The following is a 20,016-nucleotide window of genomic DNA, read 5'->3' as shown; positions in this document are numbered from 1 at the left end:
CGTGCTGCCAAGTAGATAGATAAATAGATACTTTAAAATAAATAATCAAAGACTTTGAGCCTTTCTCATGCTTTTTCTCAGTCTGGGTTTTCTCCTTTCCTCCCTTCGAGTATGATTATCTGCCATGGCTCAGCCTTCATGCAGTCTTTTTGTCTGTTGTTAATCATTAGTGGTTCATATTCTTGGCCTCCTCCGCTGGACTGTAGTCTGTTCAAGGACGGGGTCCATGCTTTCTTTGTCTCTGACCCCTCTGTGGTCCCATGCCTGATAAATGCTTTTGGGGTTGAGCTCAATACCATCGAGGTCTGAGTACCTTATGGAGCGTAGCTGTGCTCTGTTGTGCCAGAGAGAAACAGAAAGAACTGCCCTTGGGGAGAACAAGGTCCTTGGCACAAGGCTGCTGGCACGAAGACTCTGTGGCATTAAATACCCAGCTCAGAGAAACTAAGATGTCTCTCTTCTTTTCATTTTTTGGCTGCACCGTGTGGCATGTGGGATCTCAGTTCCCTGACTAGGGATGGAGTCCGTGCCCGATTGGCAGCATGGTTTCTTAACCATGGGACTGCCAGGGAAGTCCCTGTCTTTTCTGAGGTTCCTTGAGAAGAACATTTGCTGCTTCAGCATCTGCATCTGTCCATGAAATCCTCCGTGGTCTGTTCAGAATGTCGTTGTGTCTGCACAGAATTGGCCACTGCTTGACCCATTGTCTAAATAATGATAGCAGTCTCTGTTCTTCTCATTTTCCTGGAGTCGCTAATTGTTGATTTGTACCAAATTTAGACACTCAAGGCCTTCTTCGACGCAGTAGGCTTGCTTTGTTGCAGAAACTATAAAATCTCGCTTTTAAAAGGTGTCTTTGAGGGAGGGGTGATACAAAAGGACTTAACAAAGTTGAGTTAGTTTCAAGCCATGACCCCATTAAATCTCAGATCCCAGCTGTCCAAGGCATGCTTTCACAATGCATGTGCCCTAAGATTTAGAGAAGATACGACAAGCAAGTATACCAGTAAGGGCCGTGAAATTCAAATAATTATAAAGGTGCTGAAGAAAAGAATAAAGGATATGACATATCGATGACCCATACATCTTTGTATTTCCAGTGCTTACCGTGGTGCCTAGTACATAGAAATAAAAACAGCTACCATTTATTGAGTTCTTACTGTCTGCTTGCACTGTGGCATGCCTTTCCTTTAATCCTTATAGGAATTCTATGAGGTTTTGCGGATGAGAAAAATTAGGTTCAGAGAGGTTAAGTAATTTGCTAGCAAGTAAAGGAGAAAACCTAATGACTGTTGGCTATAATGGGACCTTAAAGCCATATTCAGGAACTACTTTAGAACCTGATTTTTTCCCTTTAGACTAAAATCCCTTCTCCACACCTCAGTGGACTTCCGTGTTCACACAGTTTTGGCCTCTGTGTCAGTGAGGACCAGTTGTACAGTAATTTTCTTCTAACCCTTTTTATACTTAAAAGGATCTATTAACTTGCCCCTTGGCCTTAAATGAGCTGTTCCTTAAATGTGTTTTCTTAAGGCCCCTTCCCTTGCTTTGAGGGCAGTATCGGTTTATCTGGTTCATTTTGGCACGATGTCGGGTACCCCACTGCCCTCTTACAAGGCAAAAACCGAGCCCGTGTTTCCTGTGGAGGAGGTGGGACCCAGCTGCGGCTGATGCAGGGATCCGTGCCTGGCTCTCACATGTCCTTCCTGCTGTGAGGTGCCTGGTGATGCAGTTTCTCTGATCCGGCCCTTCCCTCCCTCCGTGGACCCAGCCTCCATCGCTAGTAGGGAACATCCCTCTCGGTCGGCCCCCTTCACTCTGCCAACAATCTTTCTGCCACGAATTGGACTCCGCATGAAGCAGCATCAGGTACTTTGTGTTAGGTTTTCACATACCAGCCATTGCTCTTCTTGGCCCTGTGGCTTTTTAAAAAGATACTTATTTTCGGTGGCACTGACTGGGTCTTTGTTGCTGCCTGTGGGCTTTCTAGGTGCAGCAAGTGGGGGCCCCTCTTCGCTGCAGTGTGGGCTTCTCGTTGTGGTGTCTCCTCTTGTTGCAGAACACGGGCTCAGTAGTTGTGGCACACAGCCTTAGTTGCTCCGCAGCTTGTGGAGTCTTCCCAGACCTTGGATCAAACCCGTGTCCCCTGCATTGCAGGCAGATTCCTGTCTACTGTGCCACCAGGAAGTCCAGTGCTGAGCTTTTTGGTGACACTTCCCTTGTGAACGTGGGCCTAGAGCTCAGGACCAGGCTGCTGGGGGGACTGAGGTGGGCGCTTTTCCTGCTCTTCCTGTGTTACTGGCTGGCCTTGCGTCCCGCAGCTCTGCTCCTTTGTCACTCCACCCGCGTCTGCCGTCTCTTCTGTGATCCCTGCTTCTCAGGTGTCATCTCGTTGGGGAAAGAGGAGGGCCGTTCCCTGGAACTGACACAAATGTTTGCTCTCTACCTCTGGAAGTTGTCTTACCTCTCTGAGCTTTTTCCTCATCTGACAAATGAAACTAAATGATAACCAGATTCTTTTTTTCGATTGAGTGAGAGTATCTAATTTCCTATCTAGTCATCCTGTGTAGTAAATGACATTTGTTCCTCTCGGTGCTTTTGTGATGGGAAGTAGCTTATGTGGGATCAGACATAGGGAATACCATCAAAGTATGTGAGTTGCATTGGTTCATATGCCATTTCTTCAGCACGTGAATGATTTGTGCCACCAAGGAAGAAGACGAGGATGCAGGAAGCTTCAGAGGAGTGTGGCACACACGACGCCTGTTCACCCCTAACTCCCCTTGGCTTCATTTGGTCACGTGTCCTGTTTTAGAATTGTTCTCGGGTGGTACTCTCTGGTCTTTTGATTTTGTACTTGGATGCATAACTCAGCAGCCTTCCTTACACACCCCTTTATCACACTAGTAAATGTGTTTTTATCAGGATTGTTGCTGTTTGGTTACTGTTCTAGGTACAAAATCTGCAAAGAATTTGAGTGACGTGCCTCAATCCTGTATGTTTTATAAGCTCTGTTATTTCAGTGATTTTGCAGAACACATTTTTTTTAATATACAAGTTGTTTTATAGCAGAGATATTTGCATTGATTTCCCTTTTTACGTTCATCTACATTTTGTATTGATCATTTCATGGAAGCAAAACCTTTGGCCTGGACCAAGCTAGGACCTAGAGGTGATGGGAGGGACTTGAGGCAGATGTCTGTTCACACTCTCTCACCTGAACTATTGCATTAGATCCCTGTCTGGTTTCTACTTAAGTTCTTGACCCCGAACGGCCAATTTTGACATATAATCCAAAGTGAAAATCAGATGTTGTTGCTTTAAAAATTCTTAAGTTATTTTCTGTGAATTATCAGGATTGAGCAAATGAGTAACTATGTTGATGTATTGGGGGCTAAGGGGCTAAATGAAAGAAAGCAGATACAAACATGGAATAGAGGAAAGCAAGGAAGGGCCTAGTGATGTTGGATCAGAATTAAAAATCTCAGCATAAACTCTTTCTTTCTCTTACACATATACTCACAAGTCAGATTCTTAGCTAGATCTGTTGTAAGGGCTTGGGAGCTGTGATATCCCAGAAGCAATGAGCACACCAAGCATCCAAATCTTGGTTTAAAATTTTAAAACCTACTGAAAGGAATGGAGGGCTCCTTGGAGAAATGGCCAATTGCAGGGCTAGGGCAGGCAAAGCACAAGGTAAGCCCAGAACGGCTTGTGCCAGGGAGTACAGAAGTGCTCAAAACCCCAGGGAGCATGTTAGGTACAGGATCTAGTTTGGAACAGTTTAAGCCTCAAAAGAAATAAAAGCGTCTTTTGGACTCTGTGGGAGAAGGCGAGGGTGGGATGATTTGGGAGAATGGCACTGAAACATGTATAATATCATATGTGAAATGAATCGCCAGTCCAGGTTCGATGCATGATACAGGATGCTCGGGGCTGGTGCACTGGAATGACCCAGAGGGATGGTATGGGGAGGGAGGTGGAAGAGGGGTTCAGGATGGGGAACACGTATACACCCGAGGTGGATTCATGTTGATGTATGGCAAAAACAATAAAATATTGTAAAATAATTAGGCTCCAATTAAAATAAATAAATTTATATTTAAAAAATAAAAGTAATGGATTATAAAATATTGAAAAGGCTATATGAGTCTATGTTGATTATGTTGGTGCTTAAAAAATGAGGGAGGGGGAAAGGGGAAGCTCCTTTTTATAGTAAAATGCCACTAATAAATTAGAGGGAAGGATCAAGTTGGAAAACCTTCATGTTGCAGCCACAGTGGAAGTATTTGATTAACCACTGAATAGAAGTTAGTTGGGGAACAGAATACTTACACAGTCTAGGAGCGTCCCCCATAGATCACTTATTTCTCAGGGAAAAAGGCACTTTTACAGCAGAGCCCTGGGGAATGGCACCTTGACCAAGTGACTGTCATAGGTGATATCACCTGTCATGGGGAAGCTTTCACAGGTATCTCCAGGAGTGTCCTGTGGAGGGCCCACAACCCTTTCATGGGATCCCTGCCAACAAACAGATGAAGGCGTGTTGCACAGAACGGGGGCCTGAGCTCTTCACACATGTTACGGTCTTCATCGACAGAGGAGGGCTATGGAACCAGGATAAAGTGACCAGGGAGATGTGACATCTAAATGCGCAGTGTATAGTGCAGGGTTGGATCCTGAGTGGAGGGAAAATTGCCATAAAGGAGAGTTGTATTCGCCTCTTCTGCTGTTGTGTTTCCATTTGGTCGTTGCACTGGGTAATGTTCCAGGGGGCGCTAGTGGTAAAGAACCTGCTTGCGAGTGCAGGAGATGTAAGAGACGCTGGTTCCATCCCTGGGTGGGGAAGATCCCCTGGAGAAGGGTGTGGCAGCCCACTCCAGTATTCTTTTCCTAGAGAAGCTCATGGACAGAGGAGCCTGGCGGGCCGTAGGGATACAGAGTCCAACCTGACTGGAGCACCTGAGCACACACAGATGCGCACAGTGTAAGAGAATGTCTTGTCTTTGAAGATATGCACTCTTCAGAGGGAAGGGTCCTAATCGCAGCAACTTACTCTCAAGAGGTTCAGGGAAAAAGTGTACGTGTTATACATATATATAAAGGGAGGGTGTGTAACAGAATGTTGACAATGTGATATTTCAGTAATATTTTTTATGGTGATGTTGTATTTTATAAGACTTCCCTGGTGGCTCAGATGGTAGAGCGTCTGTCTACAATGTGAGAGACCTGGGTTCGATCCCTAGGTTGTATATATGTGCAGATTTTACTTTTTTTCCCCCAGTTTTATTGAGCTGTATTTGACATATAACATCGTATAGGTTTTAGGTATGCAGCATAATGAATTGATATATGTATGTTTTGCAAAATGATCACGACAGTAAATTTTGTTAATATCATCATCTTACATAGTTATTTATTTCTCATAATAAGAATTTTAAACATCTACTTACTTAGTTTTCAAATATACAATATGGTGTGGTTACCTATAATCACTGTATTGTACATTACTTCCCAGAACGTATATCTGGATGTTTTTGCCTTTTGACCACCTTGGCCCATTTTCCTCATTCCCCTTGCCTGGCCTCTGTCAACTGCCAATCTGTTTTCTGTCTCAGGTGAGTTTTGTTTTATTAGATCAGACATGTTTGTCTTTCTGTAATTTATTTCACTTAACATAATACCCTCAGGGCCCCTCCGTGATGAAACAAAAGGCAGGATCTCCTTGTTTTTTTTTATAGCTGAATGTCATTGTAATATTTGTGTTACTTCTGTATATCTGAAATAATTCAAAATAAAATGTTTAATTTCTAAAAAAGATATGAAGTAGGTACTTCCCTGGTGGTCTGCTAGTTAAGACTTTTCCCCTTACAGTGCAGGAGGGGAGGGTTTGATCTCTGGTCGGGGAACCAAAATCCCACATGCCTCACAGGCAAAAAAACAAAAAGCAGCATTGTGAGTTCAATAAAGACTTGAGAAATGGTCCACAACACAAAGAAGCTTAAAAAAAAAAAAAGAAAGAAAGAAATGAGGTAAACAAAGCGAAATATCAATATTGCTTTAAACCTCTAGGTATCTCTTATATTATTTTCTGTATGTTTGAGCTAGTTAATCTCAGATGATAAAAATTAAAAAATAATATTTAAATACATTAAGTACTTTTTTTTGCATCTTTACTAGAACAGTTACTCGTCTACTCAAGGCTATGGTTTTTCCAGTAGTCATGGATGGATGTTAGAGTTAGACTATAAAAAAAGCTGAGTGCCAAAGTATTGATGCTTTTGAACTGTGGTGTTGAGAAGACTCTTGAGAGTCCCTTGGACTACAAGGAGATCCAACCAGTCCATCCTAAAGAAGATCAATCCTGGGTGTTCATTGGAAGGACTGATGTTGAAGCTGAAACTCCAATACTTTGGCCACCTGATGTGAAGAGCTGACTCAACGGAAAAGACCCTGATGTTGGGAACGATTGAGGGCAGGAGGAGAAGGGGATGACAGAGGATGAGATGGTTGGATGGCATCACTGACTCAGTGGACATGGGTTTGGGTAAACTCCGAGGGTTGGTGATGGACACGGAGGCCTGGCGTGCTGCGGTTCATGGGGTTGCAAAGAGTCGGACATGACTGAGCAACTGAACTGAACGAGAACATTAGTTCTTGTATTTTTTCACTGGTACACACGTCATTGAAATTTTATTCACTGGACAGTCATCAGGTTTTACATTGGATTGAAACAAGTTCTTCTTTTGTGTGGTCTAGACGTTCTGGGTGTGCTAAGGAACTTGGTTCTGCACCACAGGAAAGCAGCCCCTCAAACCACTGCTTATTTGTCTAGTCTGTTGTGGGTATAATGCTGGCCTCACGGGTCCTTCAGGTTGTAGTCTCTGTCTGACTTCGGTCTCGCTTCTGCTCCTGCACTTATCAGGCTGTATAATATTATATTGGTCACAACATTATTCTTCATTGAGTTAAAGGAGACCTGCCATTTTCACTGGAGGCTCGCCAACTTAATTGTATGGCTCCTTGGCTGTCCACTCTATAGTCACAAATCCTGGACCATGTGGTCCGGGCTGTTATTCCCTTCTGTTAGGAGTGCATTTTACACTGATGGGCCTTTGTCTAATTTGGTAGACCCAGAAGCAGAAAACTGTCAATGCAGAAATGCCATGCAGTTTATTCCTTGGATGGGTAGTGAAATATCTAGACTCACTTAGAAAATAACATTTGATTATGTTAAGGGGCTTCCCAGGTGGCTCAGTGGTAAAGAATCCACCTTCAATGCAGGAGAAGTAGGTTCAAACCCTGGGTTGGGAAGATTCTTTGGAGAAGGGAATGGCTACCCACACCAGTATTCTTGCCTGGAGAATTCCATGGACAGAAGAGCCTGGCAGGCTACAGTCCACGGGGTCATGAAAGAGTCAGACACATCTCAGTGATAAACAATAACAGCAACAGTCTTATCAAGGAGCAGATGTTAGCCCTGGTTGGGTTCTCTTTTAAAGCCAGGCTTACTTGTAGTTGTGGAAAGAAAAGAGAACTGGTGAATCAGTTTGGTTTAAAGGAAAATGAAACTCATTCCAATTCAGTATTTCTTTTCTCCCAGTTTGGATTACAAGAGTACTTACATTTTCACACTATTTTAAAATTCATGTGCTGTAGCGTCAGTTCCTGCAAAGCAAAAGGCAGAAATGGACCATGTGGGACTTGTAGAATTCATTTATTTGCTTGTGTTTGAAGCTAGAGGTGGGTTTGGGGTGAAGTTGGCTGGAGAGGTTAAAGGGGAGGAATTTGGTTCTTTTTTAGAGAGAGGAATAACCCTGAGATTCTTGGAATTTTACTTTCTTTTATCATGGTTGGACTGCTGAGTATTTGGCAAGAAAGGATCCTTTGGGGCAGACTTCCTTTGGTCTTATGTTGGTGTCAAGGGTACTGAAACCAATTCGGACCTGTTTCATTCTTAGGAGTGCTTGTTACTATTTCGCTTTTATTTTTCAGTGCTGACCACTGCCCATCTCTTTCTCTACCACACAACCAGGGTCCGTTTCTACATGGTTATTCTTATTGAACCTGAGAGTTTATAATAGAATTGTTTTCTTTTTTGGGCAACCTTAAAGTATAGCAAGAACTTTCAAGTCCAGTCAGTGCCTCACAGGTTGTATTATGATGTACCTGGACTCCATGTGTGTGTGTGTGTGTGTGTGTGTGTGTCTGTGTGTCTGTGTGTCTGTGTCTGTGAGTATGTGTGAGAGGGAGAGATTGATGTGTGTACGTATATAATTTATATTAAAGTCAGTTAGAACTGTTTTTTTTTTTGTTTTGCAAAATTAAAACACCTTGCAGACTTTTAAAGCACTTTATCAATAGTAATGAGTGTAGTTGATATCATTAAAGTCTGTCTTCCTTTCTGCTTCCTAGGACAGCAAACCCAGGACTTATTATTTTCTTCAAAGAAAGTCTCCTGTCTCCCTGCCTCTGTTTTGACCTTCTCTGACTCAAGTTTCTTCAATAACCCGTGCTTTTTGCCTTTTCTTTCTCATGTTTGGAAGATAAAGATGGAAACCCCATTGATATGCCAGCTCTACAGCCCACTAGTTGTGAGATCTCAGGGCTCAACTTTCCTGATCCTTAAAATAGGGTCAAAGTCCTCAGCACGGGAAGCGTTCCCTTCCTTGCTTTTTGCTGCCCCTCAGTCTCCTCACTGTGCTGGTGACCTCTTAAGAGTCTCTTCTGTTTGCAAGTTCCTCTAAAGTCCTCCCAGGCAGTTAGCTGGCTCTTTCCCTTGGTGCTTTGCTAGCCCTGTGGTTTTGGTAAGTTTCATCGACTTTTCAGGAAGCCCAGTTCTTGTGTCACCCTCAGTGGCACGTAGCCTTTAAATGGGGAAGCAGCGCAGAAGACTTCCCACACAGCACCTGGGGAGGGAGGGCGGACGTGTCTCTGTCAGAAGGTGCTGTAGGCTTTCCCAGGACTTCCAGCCCTTCAGATGCTAGCAATGAGAAGAATGGAAAGAAAGCTCAGGAAAAAGAGGGACAGTGAAGTCCCACCTCTGAGGGGGGTGGACCAGGCACAGAGCGAGCTGCACTGGCCTGGCGCTTGCTGGTGATGGTCCTACAGAGAAGCTGCATGGGCTGGCCCACCTCCTTGCTCCCATCTTGGCTCTCCTCGGTCTGGGAAGCCCTCTGGTTGTGCAGCGGCTGTGTCTGCAGCTCAGAAACAGACCTTGGCTGGGCTGCCTCAGGGAGAAGGCGTGAGCTGTGCCCTGGGCTCCAGTCAAGGGTCTGGGACATTGGCGGGGGATGGTGTGATGCGGGTCTCTTGTTAGCAGATGCTGAACCTGCTGCCACAGGGCCCAGGAGTGCATGTTTCCTGCCTGTGGCCTTTCATCCTCTCTGGCCAGACTCAGATGGAAAGCCCACAGCTCTGTGTGCACTCTCAGCTGGACAGACATGGTGGTGTTTGTCCTGGTGTAAACTGGACATGCATTTCTTGATTTCCGTACAGTTGTGAAAGACAGTGCACATCTCACGAAGCTACCCCCTAGAAATGAGAGTGTCTTTATTCTGCCAACGTGTGGCAAAGAGAGGCAGGCCGAGCACAGGACCCAGGCTGGAGGGTCACTGCCAGTCAGGGACTCTGTTTCCTCAGCTGTGAGAGTTTCTTGCCATTAATTGAGATACTATTTATCATAGTACTTGGGAACATCTTGGGCCTTCCCAGGTGGCTCAAGGGTAAAGTCTCTACCTGCCAGTGCAGGAGATGTGGGTTCAATCCCTAGGCCAGGCAGATCCCCTGGATAGGGAAATGGCAACCCACTCCAGTATTCTTGCCTGGGAAATCCATGGACAGAGGAGCCTGGCATGCTGCAAGTTCATGGGGTAGCAAAAGAGTCAGACATGATTTAGCAACTAAACAACGACAGAAGCACCCAGATAGGTGTTGTTTATTCATGCGGGGAGCTGTATGAAACTGAGAGAGAGGGAGAGAGGAAAGAGAGAGTGTGTGTCCGTGTGGGTGTTCTGTGTGTGTGACTGTGTTCACCCTGCCAGCCAAGAGCTGAGATATTACTAGAGGGGATAACGCATGAGTGTTTATACAGCCTGGTTGAAGGTGATTATCTGCATATTTCTGATGGCTTTAAAGAGCTCCAGGAGCTCAGTGGGGACAAAGCTTTTGGAGAGGGTGAACTGGTCTTTAAAAGATGGACGTGGAGGGGCACTGACTTTAACAAGAACTAGAGAAAGGGCCTCTGGGTGGAGGGAATGGTGTGATGAAAGGCAAAGATTTAGGAGCAAATGAGGCCTGTACATGCCACAGCAGTAATGGGTTGGGGTGAAGCATCAGTTTGGATCTGTCCTCTGGGTGGTTGGGAGCCAGTGAAAAATACTGAGCTGAAGGAGTGTCAGGATGGCAGCTGAGCTGGCAGCAGTTTGAAAAGGTGGAGCAGAGCGAGACCAGAAGCTGTCCTTACTGGAAGACTGCTATGAAAATACACAAACGACTTGTTCACCTCCCAACAGTATTATTTTTTCCAGTTTTATTAAGTTATAATTGATGGATAGTACTGTATAAGTTAAAGGTGTCCGGTGTAGTGATTTGACATACATACATCATAAAATGATGATCACAGTAAGTTTAATGAACATCTATGGTCTCATAAAGATGCAAAATAAAAGAAATTTTTCCTAGTGATAAGAACTCTCGGGATTTGCTCTCTCCACCGCTTTCGTGTATGACATGCAGCAGTGTTAAGTGTGTGTGTGGGTTGCTGGTTATGGCCCTGACCCTCATATTTCGAAGTCTGTACATTTGACTGCCTCCATCCAGTTCCCTGTCCCCAAAACCTGACTCCTGGAACTGCATATCTGACCCCTTTTTCTATATGAGTTTGTTTCTTTGTGTGTTTGTTTTTGAAGTATAATTGATCTGCAACGCTGTTAGTTCCTGGTGCACAACATAGTGATTTGATATTTCTTCCCTTACAAAATGATCATCTCCCAATGTTAGTTTGATTTAAGACAGAAGACATGGAGTTGCATTTGAAGATGAATCAGGATGGTCCCGGTCTGAGCATCCTAGCCCCATGGCAACAGTTGAGCACCCCGACACAGTGACTTTAGGCCAGGCGGACGGCCCTGGGTGAAGGAGTAGGACTGCACAGCCCTGTTCGGACAGGTTCCCATGCCCTCTGGCTTTGCCCCTCTCTTTCTCCTGGCTTTCATCCCCAGTTTGGCTCTTTTCCTTGGCTGACTCTTGATTTCCTTTGTTTCCTGTTTCTGACCTGGGAATATCCAGTACCTGGGGCTGGATTTGCTCCTTTCCCTGGATTTGACCCTGACCGTTCCTAGGAAGAAGCTGTGCCCTCTCTGGTCAGTTGGAGTGTCCACGTGTTCAAATCCGTCTCCGCACCGTCTCCCCGGCTCTGCCGGAGGCCTGGCTCCCAGGACTGCCTCTAGCTTGACCTCCTTGGAGGAACTGGTCTCCGCCCTGCCCCATCACTCAGTCATGTCTGACTCTTTGTGATTCCATGGACCATAGCTCGACAGGCTCCTCTGTCCATGGGGATTCTCCAGGCAAGAATACTGGAGTGGGTTGCCATGCCCTCTTCCAGGGAATCTTCCCAACCCAGTGATTGAACCAGGGTCTCCCGCCTTGCAGGTGGATTCTTTACCAGCTGAGCTACCAGGGAAGTCCAAAGAATGGTCTAGATAGGAGCATTTTAAGAGCCTGAGAGTTGAGTACAGATTCAAGTTCTGGCACCCCTATTTACTTCACAGATTTCATTGGATGGGGGATTGCTGAACTACTTTGAGCTTCAGTTTCCTCCAGGATAAAATGAAGATAAGATCTCTCTATCCCCTTTCCCCATTTGGTTGTGAGGTTTAAATGAGGTGAGGATTTAAGGATGGCATGGTGTCCTGTGAGTATTAGTAGTCTTTTTCTTCTGATCTTCCATTCCAGGGGAAGAACATTTGAACATACGTGTACTTATGAGCAGGAAGGATTGAAGGCAAAAAGAGAAAGGGGCAGCAGAGGATGAGATGGTTAGATGGCATCACTGACTCAATGGACATGAATTTGAGCAAACTCTGGGAGATAGTGGAGGACAGAGGATCCTGGCGTGCTATAGTCCATGGGGTCACAAAGAGTTGGACAGGAGTTAGAGACTGAACAATACTTACGAGGCTTCCCTGGTGGCTCAGTGGTAAAGAATCCACCTGTCAATGCAGGAGACATGGGTTTAATCCTTGGGTTGGGAAGATCTGCTAGAGAAGGAAGTGGCAACCCACTCTAGTATTCTTGCCTTGTAAATCCCATTGTCGACTGAAAAATATTAGTCATAGTCTGTAAATAGAGAGTTATTTTATTCCAGAAGGCAGCATCCCAGTAGCTCTGAGAAAATTGCTCTGAGGAGGCAGGAGAGGAGGTCAGGCTATATACAGGTTTGCAACTAGGGGAGCAGGCAATCTATACATCAGAGATTATTGTCAAGTAGAGAGGAAAACCAGATATTAAGGGATTTAGCGTTCTTCTGTGTCTGAGAAGACGCAAGCTTCTGGGCTCACTGAATTCATTTCTTTCATATGCCCCTTAGCTGTCTGGGACCAATCCTATTCTTTTTTTTTAAATTTCTCATCCCTCTCCCCTTGCGCTCCTCTGCCCCAGCACTAGTGGGTAGCGGCGTCTGCTGGAGCGCAGGCGTTGTGTTCCCTTTCGGGAGCCCTGGTTCACGTTTGGAGGCTTGAAATCACAGATGGCTGTCACATTCTTGTTTGGCTGGAGACACTCCATTTCCCACCCTGGAAGGGGGAGCCTGGTGGGCTACAGTCCTTGGGGTTGCAGAAGAGGCTGACGTGACTGAGCAACTAAACAGCAGCAGCAACATGCCTATGACTGTAAGAACATAGCTGTGAGCTCAGCACGTCCCCAGCTCCATCTGTAGACTCGGTTTCCTTTCTTCCTCTTTTTTGCCAAAGCTTGCAAAAGGTTTGGTGTGAAAAGTTTAGTTATTTATGCTCCAGCACTTTCCACCACTGCCCTGGGGGAGGCCCCTGAGGTCCCAGGACAACCCGCAGCATTTTCCTTTGGAAAGAAGATTACTACATGTTGGCTTCACGCACCATGAGAACTGTACCTACAGGAACTTCTCGGCCGGACAGATTTCCATGAAATCCTAGGAGCATGGTCCATTTTCACAAGAATGTGTTTGAACAGATGCTGCCTAGCAAGCAAAGTGCCCGAAACCATTTATAACCCAGGGCCTGTCTGTCTCATTGTATCTGCAGATTTATGTAAGCCTTGGTGTCTGGGACCTCATTGGAAGCATTTGACAAAGGAATACTGATGCAGGAGCAAAGCGAGGTTAGCCTGGGGGCCTCTGCTGTTTGACCGCTCTCTTGTTGATAGAATGTAAGAACTCAGGTTTAACAGGGTCACAGTTGGAAGGACCTTGGCATGTCTTTCCCACCCCCAGTTTATGTGTAAGCCATGCCTGGTTGGCAAGAACTTATGCTATTAGAGGACATTTTCAGATGGTATGTGACTTTTCACAGTGATCTCCAAGGGCTCTTGCTGAGAAGTCCTTCTTTGACATCTTTGAGCAAATGAAGAAGGGGGTTGCAACCCCTTTGCCCCAGGAATCTGCTCTGCAGCCAGCGTGGCCACCCTCACTGCCTTCTCCTGCCACAGGTGTGAAGGCCAGCCCCTCAAAGGCTTCCCTGATGGCTCCCGCAATGCAGGAGACCCAAGTTCAGTCCCTGCGTAGGCAAGATCCCCTGGATGAGGGCCTCCCCATGGGTCGGGCATGCAGCCCACTCCCAGTATCCTGGGACATCCCCTGGACAGAGGAGCCTTGCGGGCTGCAGTCCGTGGGGTCACAGAGTCAGACATGACAGCGAGTAACTCTTCACTCCCCAGAGGATGGCGACCATTTGCGGGTGTTTGTGTCCATCATAAAGGGACCAGGGATGTCCAGCCAATGTCTTCCTGCGGTCCTATGCTCTCTGCAAGGTGGGGAGGGAGAAGGTGGGCACCCCTTTCCCGTCTTTAAAGCTGTAACGCAACCTGCTGGCCACTTTGTACAGGAAGAGGTAGCGCTCAGTGCGCAACTGTCGGGGACCAGGTCCTCTTCTCAGAATGCAGACTTTAATGTCGGTCCCATTCGGACATCCCAGGAGTTGTAATCAGTGGCAAGGTCCCCGGCTGTGGGTGGCAGCAGGTTTAGGTGCAGCGTTGTCAGAGCCATGTGGCGGGGAGGGGGAGCCTCTGCCCCCAGAGCTGGTGCCCATGGTGCTGCTGGGCCCGCGGAGCCTCAGCACCAGCCCTCTGCCTGCTGGCGAGGAGGGGAGATGCGGCGTCAGCCCTGCACCCAAAGCTTCATTGGCCTGTTTTCCGTGGTGGCCCCTGTGAGTCAGGAGGAGTCTGCTGCTGCTGCTGCTGCTAAGTTGCTTCAGTCATGTTCGACTCTGTGCAACCCAATAGATGGCAGCCCACTAGGCTCCCCCGTCTCTGGGATTCTCCAGGCAAGAACACTGGAGTGGGTTGCCATTTCCTTCTCCAATGCATAAAAGTGAAAGTGAAGTTGCTCAGTTGTGTCGACTCTTAGGGACCCCATGGACTACAGCCCACCAGGCTCCTCCATCCAAGGGATTTTCCAGGCAAGAGTATTGGAGTGGGGTGCCATTGCCTTCTCCGAGGAGGAGTCTACCAGGCAGTAAGTGACGGCAGCATTTGTGGGGAGACGCGGGCCTCTGCTTGTGGAGGAGAGAACGAGGTCTGGAGCCCCTCACAGAAGAGCAGCAAGTTATGAGGGTCCGCACCCTGTGCCCCGCTTCCTGCCTGCAGGTTGGCACTTGGGAGCATCTGCCTTCTGAACATATACCACTTGGACTGTAGTTCTGGCCTCAGCCTTCTTTTTGCTTAGAGGAGATGAAAAACTCGATTTTCCATCCAGGGATGTGTTACCAAATGTTGCAGCAACTTTCTCTTCCTAAGACTGAACATTCACTGTTTCTTTGTTGTAAAAGGACTCCTTTTCCTATTCAATTTTCTGTACTGAGTCCTCCTTCCCCACTCCACACCCTCCACGGACTAAGTTGCTTCAGTTGTGTCCGACTCTGTGCAGCCCCATGGCCTGTAGCCCGCCAGGCTCCTCTGTCCATGGGATGCTCCAGGCAGGAATACTGGAGTGGGTTTCATGCCCTTCTCTAGGGGATCTTTCCACCCCAGGGATTGAACCCACATCTCTTACATCTGCATTTGGCAGGCGGGTTCTTCACCACTAGTACCACCTGGACCGTCCTCACCCCCCAGCCCCCAAACCTTACCGTAAACTAAACTAGCTCTGCCTGTTTCCTTAATGCATGTTTGGCTCTGGTTCCTTTCCTGCTCACTTTTCCTTCCTAAATTCTCTCGTGGTGGCCGGGTGGGCTCTCTCTAGTTGCACTGTGTGGGCCTCGTGCTGCGGTGGCTCCTCTTCTGCGGAGCACAGGCTCTAGGCTCCGTGCGCTTCAGTCGTGGCGGCGCCTGGGCTTAGCTGCTCCACGACCTGTGGAGCAGGGATCGAACCTGTGTCTCCTTCCTTGGCAGGAGGGTTCTCATCCACTGGACCACCGGGGAGGTCCTCACTTTTCCTTTTTATGATGGTATCTCTTCTTTCAAGAGTTCTTCCCCAACTGAGCCCAAGCTGCTGTCGTGTCCAGTGCTGGCCAGAAAGCTCACAATAGTCAGCTTTACCGCGGACTCAAATGTTTGGTTTCGGTGCTGGCCTCGCTCCTGTCGTGCTGCTTGATGACTTAGCAAACACTTGCAAGCCTGAGGCCGGCGGGGAGGGGGTGGTGCGGTGGGAAGGGTCCACACGCTTGCACTCACACTGACTTGAAACACTCTGTTCTTGCTTCTTAGGTACCCAGATAAGCTGCTTCTCCCCCAGTTCTTTCTCGTGGCGTCAGGCTTCCTTTGTGGACTCTTATTGCTGGGCGGCCGTCCAGCAGAAGGACTCCTTGCAGGGCGACTCCGGAAATCTTCCATTGTGTCTGCATAAGGTAACGGGGGGTAGTTCAGATCTCACCTCTTCTTTGCCTGCATAGGAACTGAGGTCCAGAGCAGCTGCACCAGTCCACAGCCGCCTGTGGCCAGCCCGGGCTGTAACTCAGATCATAAAGCCATAGCATGTTAAAATCGGAAGGAACCTCCAAGATGACTAGATCCAGCGCCTTCCTTTAGCAGATGGGAAACTGAGGCCCTCTGATTTTAGCTCTGTAGTGATTGGCACCTCATGTGTCTCAGTCACCTTTCTACCCTTGATGCCCAGGGATGTCTGAACTATAGGAGGCTCTCAGGCCATTTTTTATGCCCCATGGAGCTTTGTTAGAGAACAGCAGACCTGGGACTCAGAGCTTCCACCAGCTCCTATCCCACCACACATAGGACCTCTTGGAAAAAGTAAGGACCAGCCTAGAGGTCAGTAGCTTCCAGCCTGTGTGTTACTCCACCGTCAAGAAGACCAGGAATGAATTCATTTGGGGCTGTTGGTTGCAGCACAGCTTTGGGCATACACGCCTTTGCTTTCCGATGGGTCCATATGCTGCAGGTCCATTGCTGCCCGGGAGATCGCAGTGTCCTGCAGAGAAGAGGAGCAGGCCAGGAGCCTCCCGGGGGAGCGCAGGGGCAGGGCACACATAGGCTTCGCATTGTGGGGCTTGGGCCAGAGCCCCCAGGTTTGTACAGGAGAATGTTCTCTGCATAATGAAATGGCTCCACTGGGTCTTCTCTGTGCTTGTGAAAGTGGGACTTTGTTCCAACTTGTCATTATTTGCAACCACTGGTCTTTTTGTCCATCATGAAAACGAGTAGAATGTGTATCTTGGGTCTTCTCATCCAGCAAGGAAATCATGGTATGTTAGCTGCTAAAAAGCCAGAAGCCAACATTTGAGGTTCTCCTGCCTTGAGCACTTAGCATCCTTCTTTTTTAAAAAAGAACAGTGTGAGTCATTTGCTGTGACTCAGACTTGTCCCCTTATGTCCGTGTGTCACGTGCCATTTGGCACAATGATGCTCTCCACTGACTCCCTTCTTTGGGGTTGGGCTTTTCTCTCTGACTTTCTTCCTTGGCGTTGATTGGGTCCTCATCAACTTTGCATGCCTTAGTAGCCAGAGCAGCAGATAATAAGGATCTTCTGTGTGGATGGGCACAGTTATAGAAACTGAATGTCTTTGTTTGCACATCTAAATGCATGCTCTTGCAGTTTGGTGGTGGTTTAGTTGCCATGTCGTGTCTGACTCTCATGACCCCATGAACTGTAGCCCACCAGCCTCTTCTGTCCATGAGATTTCCCAGGCAAGAATACTGGAGTGGTTGCCATTTCTTTCTCCAGGATTATCTTCCTGACCCAGGGATCGAACCCACATCTCCTGCATTGGCAGATAGATTCTTTACCACTGAGCCGTCAGGGAAGCTTTCTTGTGGTAGTTTAAGTCCATTTGTTTTAATGGTCTTCTGAGAATGGAAAGTTGTGATTAGTGGTTGGGCTGGGCGCTAATGGATCCACAGAAGAAGAATGTATATTCTGGGATTGTCCAGTGTAGGAGGTGGCAGGGATGTTAGAGACTGTGAAACTTCTAGAGCAGGAAGACGTTCAAAGACTCTGATCCAGATGCATTTTACATGTGAGGATAAGGGCATCCTGGGAGGTCACGCCTAGGAGTCAACAGAACTAGTTGCTGGCTGTAAGGTGAAAATCAGGTCAAGACTCTTGATGAAAGTGAAAGAGGAGAGTGAAAAAGTTGGCTTAAAGCGCAACATTCAGAAAACGAAGATCATGGCATCCGGTCCCATCACCTCATGGGAAATAGATGGGGAAACAGTGGAAACAGTATCAGACTTTATTTTTTGGGACTCTGAAATCACTGGAGATGGTGACTGCAGCCATGAAATTAAAAGACGCTTACTCCTTGGAAGAAAAGCTATGACCAACCTAGATAGCATATTCAAAAGCAGAGACATTACTTTGCCGACTAAGGTCTATCTAGTCAAGGCTATGGTTTTTCCAGTGGTCATGTATGGGTGTGAGAGTTGGACTGTGAAGAAGGCTGAGCGCCGAAGAATTGATGCTTTTGAACTGTGGTGTTGGAGAAGACTCTTGAGAGTCCCTTGGACTGCAAGGAGATCCAACCAGTCCATTCTGAAGGAGATCATCCTTGGGATTTCTTTGGAGGGAATGGTGCTGAAGCTAAAACTCCAGTACTTTGGCCACCTCATGCGAAGAGTTGATTCATTGGAAAAGACTCTGATGCTGGGAGGGATTGGGGGCAGGAGGAGAAGGGGAGGACAGAGGATGAGATGGCTGGATGGCATCGCTGACTCGATGGACGTGAGTCTGAGTGAACTCCGGGAGTTGGTGATGGACAAGGGAGGCCTTTCTGCAGGCCTGGCGTGCTGCGATTCATGGGGTCGCAAAGAGTCGGACACGACTGAGCGACTGAACTGAACTGAACTGAGGCTCCTTTTGCCTCTGCAGGGTTGGGAAAGTCTTGTAGAATGGTGTGGGTAGCCAAGTCATAAGTTTCTGATGTTAGTGAAAGATGGAGCTCTTTTTCTGGTGATGGTAGTCTGGCTTGTTTTGGTAGAAGTTTGGCTGAAACTCTGAGCCGAGGTCTTTCCATATTCATAGGACTGGAGACAAAAAATTGAACAGGCCAAGTTGGAAGGACCTTGGTCAATGCCCTAGGCTTGAAAGGCCATTGGTGAGGAGTGAGGGGTAATGCAGAGTTCACCTAGCCCTCATAGGATCTAGAACCTTGGTTCGAAGCATTTTAGCACCAATTAAGTGAAGGGAATTTGGGATTGTCAGTGTCTCTAGTCTGCTGCCAGCCAGAAGCAAAGTTAAGGCAGTCCTCACTGAAGGAAGTCACTTCATCCAGAGCCTCAGACCCTTGCTCCGGTTTTTCGCATGTGGTGTTCAGCACTCAATCAGAAATAACTGGAGTACAGGAGAAGTCCCAGAACTGGAGAGAGACCCTCAGTTCATGAGAGCGCCCTCAGCCCCTTGCCATTGCGCCTGCCCAGTGTCCCCTGAAGCACCAACCCCCTCTTTTTGGTGAATGGAGGAGCCCCTTCTCCTGATTGAAGCCAGACCCCCGTGTGACCCACCTGTGTTCTGGATCCCCCTCCCAGGTTATACAGACACCTCTCCCCATCTTTCTTGTCTGCATCCTCAGCCCTTCCCTTCCCAAGGGCTCTCTTCCCAGTGACGTTTCAGCGAGTCCACCTCTGCAATGCGTGCTCTTGTTGAGGTCCCCTCCGCCCTGCTTGTTGCTGAGTTACTTCTCTCGGGGGCACGTGCTGCTTGCCTTCTCTGGCGTCCGGCCCTGTGGGCTGCGCCCTCCTGCGGGTGCTGTCTTGTCTCTTGGGGCAGCGTTGCCCTTCACCGGTCCCTGGGAAGCTGGGGTTCTCTCCCAGGGCACCTCCTCGGCACCCCTCCTGGAACCATCCCAGGCCCCGGTTCCTCTTACTTCCCCTGGGCCGTTACTCCCATGTCTTCACCCCCAGCCTGGCCTTCTCTCTTGAGCTCCAGATCCGCACGACCTGCTGAACCCCAAGCTTGGACCCTTGGAGGTCTGGCTCACGCCTCCAGCACAGCTTCAGAGCTGACCTTCCATCCCCTGCCTGGCCGCACTGTGACCTCTAGCTCAGTTCATGACACCAGCCACCCTGTTAGATCAGCCACAGATCTGAGGGCCTCTGCGACTCTGTCTCCCTCCGCGCATCCTGTCCGTCATTGAGCCCTATCAGGTCTGTTTCCTTAAGCAGCTCTGAGCCCTTTGCCCCTCGGTCTGGCCCCCGGGACTGCCTGTCATCTTGTTCGCGTTCCGCACGATCACAGGAGCTCTTTTCAGCCTGAGTGTCATTTTCCTGGTTTCCCTGATAGCTCAGTTGGTAAAGAATCCGATGCAGGAGACCCCAGTTCAATTCCTAGGTCGGGAAGATCCGCTGGAGAAGGGATAGGCTACCCACTCCAGTAT

At 47.8% G+C, this 20,016-nt stretch overlaps 1 protein-coding gene across 1 annotated transcript in view; it reads left to right on the top strand.

Moving 5' to 3' along the window:
- PANX1 (pannexin 1) overlaps positions 1-20,016 on the top strand; it is a 55,898-nt gene that overhangs the window by 20,080 nt on the left and 15,802 nt on the right. The window contains exon 2 of the mRNA XM_069566541.1: positions 15,898-16,037. Within this exon, the coding sequence (XP_069422642.1) occupies positions 15,898-16,037 (140 nt within the window). The remainder of the gene's footprint in view (positions 1-15,897; positions 16,038-20,016) is intronic.

The sequence above is a fragment of the Ovis canadensis genome, chromosome 21, assembly GCF_042477335.2.
Source record: "Ovis canadensis isolate MfBH-ARS-UI-01 breed Bighorn chromosome 21, ARS-UI_OviCan_v2, whole genome shotgun sequence".
NCBI classification, from domain to species: domain Eukaryota; kingdom Metazoa; phylum Chordata; class Mammalia; order Artiodactyla; family Bovidae; genus Ovis; species Ovis canadensis.
This window is presented reverse-complemented; position numbering and strand designations above follow the sequence as displayed.